This window comes from Telmatherina bonti (assembly GCF_933228915.1).
Source record: "Telmatherina bonti genome assembly, chromosome: 2".
NCBI lineage: Eukaryota > Metazoa > Chordata > Actinopteri > Atheriniformes > Telmatherinidae > Telmatherina > Telmatherina bonti.
This window is the reverse complement of record NC_136620.1, coordinates 14,858,968-14,868,640: the sequence shown is the minus strand read 5'-3', so window position 1 is coordinate 14,868,640 and position 9,673 is coordinate 14,858,968. Positions and strand designations below refer to the sequence as shown.

Genomic DNA, 9,673 nt, shown 5'->3' with positions numbered 1-9,673 from the left:
CAGAAAATATGATTTCTTGATTTCTCTGAATTTCAACGAAATAACCCTGCACTGTTTCTTTTATTATCTTCTTTAAAAAACACTGGATCATTCTAAATGAAGGAGGTGATTACTCAATTCCTTAAAAGAAATGCTTGATTATTTTCATCCAATCACACCGATTTGGATTCATGTTAATAAAAATGAGGACAGGATATCATCATCTTTCATTTTATTTACGTGATCTTTTCTATTGTCTGTGTGTAAAAACATTAATTTCCCGTCTTTCCTCCTTTAACCATATTATTTTACTAAACTCAGTTATTCCTGATTTTACAAGTCAAATCGCTGAAAAAAAAAGTTAATGAGTCTAATGATGGCAACAGGATGCAAGCAGCACAAAGCACAAGAGATCCAGTTCAAATTTTGGTCTGCTTTTATGATGTCTGGAGGATTGAAGCTGTTCTGTTACTTCTCCCTGAGGGGGACACTGGTTATAAACCCTTTAAACTGGCTTGACTGCTTAATAAGCAGCTTACTCAATCCTTTGAAATCCTTCAGTTTTTGCCTAAAAGTTTTATTTATTTATTCATTTATTTTTATAGATAAAAGACTAGTTATGGAACAGCTATTTTAAGAGGACCCGTGCTGGTGTAACAATGTTTGTAGTCTTTTTTAAAAAAAAATTTACTGTAGTAATAATCTGTTCCCGAAGCACCACATAAGTTCAAAGATATATTGCATTGCCAACTGGTCTAAAAAAAATTTATTTACTGTATCTACAGTTATGGTTGTGAACTGGAATGGTATTTTCAGATCTCAGGAATCTTTTCTGTCCAGTAGTGTATACCATACATGTTCTTTGAAGACTCGATAAAATTCATATTTATTTTCATATCCCACCCACAAGATATCTGGTGCAAACAGGTTAAAGCAGCACTACTGAGCTTGGATAGATTTATTACTTTGGCAATCGCAACAAAGGTTTGCTAAGCAGCCGTCCTCATCCTGTCTGAACAGTAAGTCAGTCCAATGTTGACACTTTTGAGTAAGAAAATCTCATAGACTGTATATAAAAAGATGGACGGAGCGTCCGTGATGTCACCCATAGGTTCTGAAAAGCTGAATTGAAGCTCAGTGGGCGGTTCCTACCATCGCCATCTTGGTAGGGGGATGCATGTCATCTTGTCCAGAAAATACAAATAGCTGAGAGGGGGGCTGTGAGCGTCATGGTGGACGATTGACATCGAGCAAACTCTGAGCTGCCTGTAGCTAAGAGCTCACGTAGCTAACTCAGAGATAACATGAGCTAACCAGCCAGAGGTAAGCTGGCTAAAGCTAAGAAGTTGTTCTACGTTCTTCTTACTTGAAGCAGGAGATCGGGTACCTATCAATCAAAAGGACACGCCCCTGAATATGCCTAATTTCAAGATTACTTTTAAACTGAGGAGTTTAAAAGCTCACTCCCCACCACAGTTGTCATGAAGTTAAACCTGACTTATTAAACCTAAAATGGATTTTTGAACCAGGCTGTAAACATGTTTATTTCTGCTGTGAAGTTGGTCTTTTTAACATAGGAGTCTATGGGGATTTGAACCGTTTTGCAGCCCCTAGTGGATGAAGGGGGAACTGCAGTTCTATGCACTTCTGTATAGGCTTCACTTTTACCGCTGGAGGCTCCGTCCATCTTTCATAAACCTTAACAGACCTTTTTTGAAAAGGATCATAAAGTCCATGGATATCAGGCTCAGACGAAAACGCTCAAGCAAGTGAGAGCAACGATTGTAAAGGCTCGGTGGGCTGCACAGCCAGTAGACCCTGATCATATCAGAAGCCTGCTAGAAAAGAAAAAGCTGCAAAATATCATTTCTCAGTCTTGGGATGCTGCAGGGCAATGACAGTTACAAGAATTTCCCCAGTAAATGTCAGGCCAAAGTACAGAGTTTTAAGACTGGGATGTTATGTAGGGTTTAAAGGTTTCCTTAATTCCTCAATATTAATGCAAAATCAGGTCATTTTAACATATTAATTTTAATCAGTGATCTAAATAATCTTTAAAAAATATATATATATATATATCAAAAGCAAATATTTCGAGTAGATTCTGTTGTCCTCTACTTTCTTTCTTTTCTTGTAACCAGCTTTATTCTTTTCACTATCCAACCACCAAATATTTCCTTTTCTGTATATACACCACTTTTCATTTAGATTTCTCCCTTTATTCAGCTTCTCTTTCTTCAGGCAGCAGCTCATAAACACCACACAGCCAATGTACGGACGATAAATCACGAAAGTGTTCATGGGAAATGTAGTGAGGGCACAAGCAGGACAACTAAAATGATTTACTGCAGAATTTGGCAGTGAGTTTACATCTATACCAACCAAATTCATTTTAATGCAGATGTGAGTACGATACAACTGAAACATATCTCTTCACAATCTGTTTATATGAAGACACATAAAGGTTTTTATTTTGACAAGGAAGAGACAACTGGAAGTTATCCGGAACCACCGAGCAGAAGGGACTGCAGCTACTAGTTTCCGGGACCCATAACACGGTGGGACACAGCGCTGTCAGGCGTATGTTAGCATGGAGCTGGTTGAGATGTTACAGAGGGCTTCTGTGAAGATTTTCAGCTTCTTGGAGTAAAACTAGACTCGTCCACGGAGCAGAAGCGTTGCAATTGGTTCCGGTACCACTGGGTTTCCGTTGTGTTCGGAGGCGGATGACGTCACGTCGTGTCTGAGGAAAGCCGAGTTTTCAGGTGTGTGTCTAGTGTGTGTGTGTGTGTTCCCACAAACATGCTGCGTGACCACGGATGTGTGTGTACAGTTGTGCTCATGTGTATTCATCTCCTTTCATTAAAGAACATGCTAAATTTACAACAGTCACTCAAATAAATGGAGACTTAAAAAAGGAACAATAACTAAAAATGAGCAAAAATATAATTTAGTCTTATAAGACACTATTTTTTTTTTTTTTTTTTTTTAAATCTAATTGAGTTGAAGAAAGAACAGAAAAAAAAAACCAAACCAAAAAAAAAAAAAAAAAAAAACCCTAAACAAATTGGTCCTGGACAAATGGGACAAGTGGGACAAAATACCTTTCAACGGGTGCAGAAGTCTGACTGAGAGGAACAGAAAACGCCTGACTGGAGCGGAAACATTAAAGGATTATTCAACAAAATATTAGTTTATGAGTGATGTGATATGTAATAAATTATCTTATTTCTATTGAATCAGAATTAGAAAGTAATGTAATGATTTTAATAAAATTTTTAGTTATTACTTTAGTCAATTTCAGATTATTTTACAGGCAGCTGTTTTTTTTTTTCCTTCTTAAACGAAAGGGTGTGAATAAATATGAGCACAACTGTATGTGTGTCGGCCTGATGTCGGTGCTGTTCTGCTGCCAGGGCTGGATTAAAAGTGCACAGGCCCCTGGGTCCAGAGTGTTCCAGGGGCCCCCTTCCCCACCGCAACATTGTGAAAATTGTGAACGATGAGCTGTGAAACAACATTTCTAACATCTCTCAGCCAATGGTATCAACAGCAATACATTAGACACTGTGGTGTAACTATCTGGCTTTTATGTACATTTTGTTTCATGTCCAAACTGCTGCTGTTTGCCCTACATGGGCCCCAGGTGGGCCCTTAATGCCCATTGACTAATCCAGTCTTGTCCGCTGCAGGCAATGTGTGCCAACCGGCAGACGGATCTGTATGCGGTTCTGGGCGGAAACCCCTCAGACTCGGTCCAGCAGCTCAGACACCGGTACCAGCAGCTGGCTCTGCAGGTAAATGCCTCCTGTCCATATTCTGCATTATTCCCCCTTTCTGAAGAGGAGCGGAGGGTGGATGTGATGCTCAGGTGACGATGATGATGATCAGATCTCAGCTGATAGGTGGATAGATGAGATGTTCTCAGAGACCATACACCTGTCTCCTCCAGCTTGTTTCTCCTCCTTTCACCTTAATTTATTCTGGTGTTTATTTCTGAGTCTGACTGTCTCTGTTGGTGTAGACAGATACCTGTCAATCATAATCAGCTTTACCCTGCTGGACATCTTCCACCTCCATCATCATCACATCTAAATGACTGATTGTCTGAATGAACATAATGATTTATGAAGATGTGGAACATCAGGTCTTAGTGTGATTAAGAAAATATCTAGCTGTTATAGTCCACACATGATGATTCTGCACATACAATCCTTATTTGGAGATTTACAGGTAGGAACTAAAGCTTAACAATTAAAACAATGTTATCCCGAGTCTATAAGTTTGTTCATGATGCCTGATGCATGAACGTCATTGTAAATGTGATTAAATGTCTAAATCAAATCATCCTTTTGTCTTCAGACTAGAGTTGCAACAGACCTGTAGAAAGGTTTTTTTTTTTCTTTATCTGAACAGAATCTATTTTTAGATAAGTAAGCATATTCTTCTCAGGTTGCTGTTTGTAGTTGAAGCTGTGCATGTGTGTGTGTCTGCAGTACCACCCAGACCGTCTCAGAGGTCGGTGTCCAACAGAAATGGAATCAGCCGTGAACAAGTTCCTGGAAGTTGAAGCAGCCTGGAGGATCCTTAGTGACCAGGACACCAGAAGACAGTATGACGTGGAGAGGAGAGGTAGGATTGATGAAGCTTTTCTGATTCTGACACATCTCATGTTGGATTTTTAAGTCCAGTAAAGACCTCAGGTGTTATTGGACCAATCAGTCTGCAGTTTTTGCTTCCAGTCAGACTCTGCTGCTCAATAAAATAAAATGATGGTTGGAAGCTCATGCTGGAGCTAAAGATCCATCTTGCTAGTACCAGTTTGGACTCCCTTTTTCCTTCTGAAGTGCATTATTTGTCTCCCACATTCAGCAAAGCGTGCTGCCATGTGATTGGCTGTTAGATATATGTGTCAGCAGGAAGGACCTATAAAGTGGGCGGTGATGGTAGATAGATGTCTATAAAGGCACTTGTTTTAGGTAAAACTTTCCTACCTAAGAAACTGGTGGAAAAGCTTCTGAATCAGACTGTAGCTGTGTGATTAAATCCAGCCTGCTGACATACATGTGTGAAGCTTTAGCTCTTAATGTCACATCTCGATAATGCTTGTTCCAGGGTCCACTGAAAGTCACTGCAGGTAAAACGAAACTGATATTCCTCCCAATGTCTAGAAGTGAAATAAGCAATGGATGCTTGTTTGTTGCGCACGTTCCTGACTGCTCCAGTTGCTCCTCCAGATTGCTAAACCAGTGTTTCAAATTAGCACTAGTTTAGCAATTATTATTCCTCGTGCAGTGTGATGCAAATTAAAAGCGAAGGCAGGTTTAGCACTAATTATTGATGGTTTGGAGTCATTATCACTGACAAGCTGTACAACTGGATAATGACTGTTTCCTTGGGTGAATTGGGGAAAAAAAAAGTGGTGTGAACATCTGTCTTTTCTTCTGTATGTCTGTCAGTCAGTAGTACATATCTATCTCTTTCTGTTTAAACCTTTTTCTGGAGGAACATGGAGGGTCTTTCCCGCTGACAGCCTCTGGAGGCTCAGATGAATGTTACTTGCTAATGAATGATTTTTGCCTTGAATGTAACCTGTGCAGTTTGAAATGCAACTATACCCATGGACTCCATTAGTTTTGACTATGAGAAGAGAGAATGAGCATGATGTCAGTGCACCACTTTATGATTGTAGCGTTTTGTTTGCTTTTTGAGAATCAGCCTGGACTGTTTTGGGTGGAGAGGACAGAAAGATGGTTCAACAAGCACCATAACTCTGATACAAGCAGAGAAAGAAAAAGAGAAGCTTCCAACGTGGAGCTAGCTATGCAAGACTTTAGACACCCCCAGACAGTCAACCAGAACTGATCTCTCTATTTAATCACATCAAGCTCCACATACTGCACCCAAAAACAACCAACTTGCCAGTCGATGGACCTCCCTGAACCTGTTGTAGATATTTTCACTTGGTTATCCATATTATCTTTTAGATTATCATATGATCCCCTTTATAAAGTTTTGCCAACCCTCATTGTCACAAGTCTGCAATATCTGCTATTTATGGTAAAATCTTAAAATAAAACATGTTTTTATTCTAAAACTCTGACAAAAATATGACTGTAAGTTTATTATTGTAGCTGAATGAAGAAAACCGCAGACGACAGCACAGCGATACATTTCTCCATCACTGTTTATCCAAAACGTTTTCATCATGTTGGCAGGAACATGGAGAAACTTTCAGAGGGCTCAGATTGATTGTAAAAGCATTTAATCTGCTCCAAAAGAAATTCTTGAAATATTGTACCTCAACAGTGATTATACAACGCCAGTTCCACAACAGCTGGAAGGCCGTCCAGCTGTTTCCTTCCACTTCCTCTTATAGCTCAGGTTAAATCGAATTGAATTCAGCGTGATTTGTAGAGCATCTAGCCAGTTCGATCTGTTCCACACTAGTAAATCCTGCAGCCTGAGAGAGAAGTGCTCTGGTGGGAAAATCTGGAATGGAAAACTTGAAGATCTAAGTGAGCATGGTCACGAAGAACTTTATATACTGGGGAGAGAATAATGGGGAGGATGGTCAGAATAATGTTTATAAAGAAGTTTCTCGTCTACTTCAAAGTGTCCCTGAAATGCAAACATCTACAAAAGGACATTAAGCCCCTGCTGGAGACTGACGTTGCAAACCTTACTCTGGGTGTCCTACACCAAAAACTGTGATGATAATGTTCCCAGATGGGGTTGGGAAGAAGGAAGAGTATATAAAGATGTCATTGCAGCAAGTAAAACTTTTGGACCTTCTCACTGATCTGAGTGTCTGTCGTTCATTGGGAGATTTTTCTCCAACACAAAGCCATGCACTTGTTTTTCTGCATCACCGTAGAGACAGGATCCTCCTCGTTTTGGGAATATTACAAAGGTGGAAGAAGGTGGACCCATAACCAGATTTATATGGGTCGAAGTAGAGATTCTAGTCCAGAATAACTCCAGGCCAAGTAAGATAGCCAGACAGTGTAGTCCTGAGGTTCTCAACGTCGTCAGCCTTTCTGAAAGTTGTGGAGGCAACTGGTCCAAGAATGAAGCATCTTATTCTCCAGTTCCTCGTGACATTCCCAAGCATGATGGATAAATGAGGCCTGCAGTGAGTCCTGCTGGAACCCAGACCACCTCAGTTGACACTCTTTTCTTCTTTGCCCTCCTCTTGTTAACTGTTAAAGTGTTAATCTGCACCGGATGTGGGTCTGTGCTACTGGTCCACATGGTCCAGCTGGTCAGGTATTCCTGTGATCAGCAATATGACCGGCAGCAGGATGAAACATTCACATGAAATCCACTCTGAACTGGAATCCTGCAGCTGATCATCAGACGTCTGAATCTTCCAAGGAGACAGCAGATGCTCTTTCAGCTCATGTAGATCGTACAGTTAAAGTTCTGGCAACCAACATAAGTACAGTTTTGCTGCTGCTGCTGTTATTACTCCAGCTAGTACACTGTTTATAAGCTGCTATACCATCTTTCCAGCACAGGAACTGAAACAGGGTGGGCCAGAAGATTCTGCTGTGAACCTGGAGGACATGATCTGGGACCAGGGTAATAACACGCTTCATACACTCACACATAAATACTTCTACAGGTGTTGCATCTGCTTTGCAGAAACCATCTTATTCTTTATTATTTGTTTAAAAAATATTCCTGCAGTTGATTCTGGGCGGTTTTGTCTTGTTGATGTGAGAGTTCGGTTGATTTATTGTACACCAGTGTAGGTCTCTTTACCTCTTCTCTGTGATCAGGGTTGTATCATCTGTGAATTTAACAGGAACGTTAGTGTTATGAGGTGAAACGCACAGAGGTGTATGGAGCACAAATAAAAGGGCTCAGCACTCAGCCTTGTGGTGCTCCTATGCTGAGTGCCAGTATGGAGGAGAGATTTGGGCCCATTCAAACAGACTGTGGCCTGTTGGTCAGGAAGCCTTTTGTCTCGTTAAGATGTATACCTAGGTCAGCCATTGTGGAGAGCAATGTGCTGGACAAGATGGTATTAAATGCAGAGCTGTGGTGCACAAACAGCAGCCGTGCAAATGAGGCCTGCTGCTCCAGGTGGTGCAGCACAATGTGGGATTCCCACGGAGATGGAGTCGTCTGTTCACCTGTTGGCCGGGTGTACACACTGAAGGGGGTCAAAGGTGGTTGTCAGTACATGGTGAGGCATGGAGAACCAGTCGCTCCAGGCATTTCATGATTACAGGCGTCTGTGCCACTGGTATGTAGTGGTCTGTGTAGGAGCCAGCACTGTTGTGGGTGTGGGCATGTGAGAACAGTGCACTGCAGCAGGGAGTAAAGATGTCAGAGAATACCACACCCAACTCTGCAGCCCCTATCAGGAACTGATCAAAATAAGAGAATTTACTCTTGAAAAGATGAGAATATTTACCAGATTTCTTTCAATACAGGGGAATAACTACCCATCCTTGAATGTGTCGTGTTCCTTATTCACCTGAAGGAACATTTTACTTAGAATTAATGTCAACACCTCATGGCCCTTTCTCATTTTGTTTTTTGTCCAAAATGTGTTGTTACAGAGGACTGTGTGTTCACACACTGCTGTCGTTGTGGAGGAAGATTCTGCATCTCAGAGGAGGAGTTGGAGGAGGAGACTGGAAGGATGGAGCAGAATGGTGAAGAGGACGAGTCAGGGAGGATGCAGCGGGGTGAAGAAGAGGCGGGACAGCAGAGAGGCATGTTGGTTTGCTGTGATACGTGTTCCCTGAGTGTTTATGTCACATGGGCACTGAACAGAAAAACTCGGAGTGAGACTTCTCATCTCAGATGATGCTGTGCCGACACACTGGTCCAGCAGTGGGAATCAAACCCGTCAACAGCCTGACAGTGATGGAGAGCAGCATCACTTCATGATTTCCGGAGACACTTCTGAGAGGAAATCCTGGTAAATGATGACATCATCATTTGACATTTCACTGACCTGAACATTTAACATGAAATACCCAACATAAAGCATCTTTTCTTTTTTTTTTTCTTAATATTTTCACTTGTTCGTGCCAGAATCAAGGTTTTCAGAAAGTAATTTGATGTATAAACTGAGTCATTTTTTTCAAAAATGACTTTTAATCCTGTTTTTCTTTTGGGGGGGGGGGGGGTTGAGCATGAATTCTTCTCTTTTGTTCTTCATATTCTAAATGTAAAGAACATAGAAATGAAAGGATTAAACTGCTATCACCATGATCAGACACACTTCCAGTCCATCAAATGAAACACAAGAAGTGCACATGAAGAATTTTCTAAAGGTATTAAAATATTATGTGTCTGTGCCGCTCTCTGTTATTTGTGGGTAATTTCTGGTTTGCTATTCCAGCTCTGGGTGGTGAACCACAGATCTTAAACTGAGTTATGATCAGTTCTTCATCCCAGCAGGACTAAACAGTTCAAACCTGACCCCCAGAGCACACATCCCAACAGATACGCACTGATTCCAGCTACGTCTGGCTAAATGTTGATCAGGTAATCCAGCTGGAGGCAGAATCTGATTTAACTAACTAAATAACATGCATCACATCGACCCCTCAGCACAGATGTGATGGTGCAAACCTTTGTGTTGTGGGTGGAGTTCATCTGGAGAACCACAGGGAACATTTGTGTCTGAGTCCACAACCTGTGAGGTTGGTTTTCTCTCTGGTTCGTCCTG

At 41.2% G+C, this 9,673-nt stretch overlaps 1 protein-coding gene across 2 annotated transcripts; it reads left to right on the top strand.

Moving 5' to 3' along the window:
- Nucleotides 1-2,545: 2,545 nt before the first annotated feature.
- Nucleotides 2,546-9,049, top strand: dnajc24 (DnaJ (Hsp40) homolog, subfamily C, member 24). Of its 2 annotated transcripts, XM_079253026.1 has the most exons (5): nucleotides 2,546-2,744; nucleotides 3,672-3,776; nucleotides 4,476-4,611; nucleotides 7,495-7,563; nucleotides 8,553-9,049. In XM_079253026.1, exons 2-5 carry the CDS (start codon nucleotides 3,675-3,677, stop codon nucleotides 8,801-8,803), a joined length of 558 nt encoding a protein of 185 aa, XP_079109152.1. In that variant the 5' UTR covers nucleotides 2,546-2,744; nucleotides 3,672-3,674; the 3' UTR covers nucleotides 8,804-9,049. The 2 variants fall into 2 exon arrangements, with proteins under 2 accessions (XP_079109152.1, XP_079109153.1); XM_079253027.1 differs by lacking the exon at nucleotides 7,495-7,563.
- The last annotated feature ends 624 nt before the right edge of the window (nucleotides 9,050-9,673 follow it).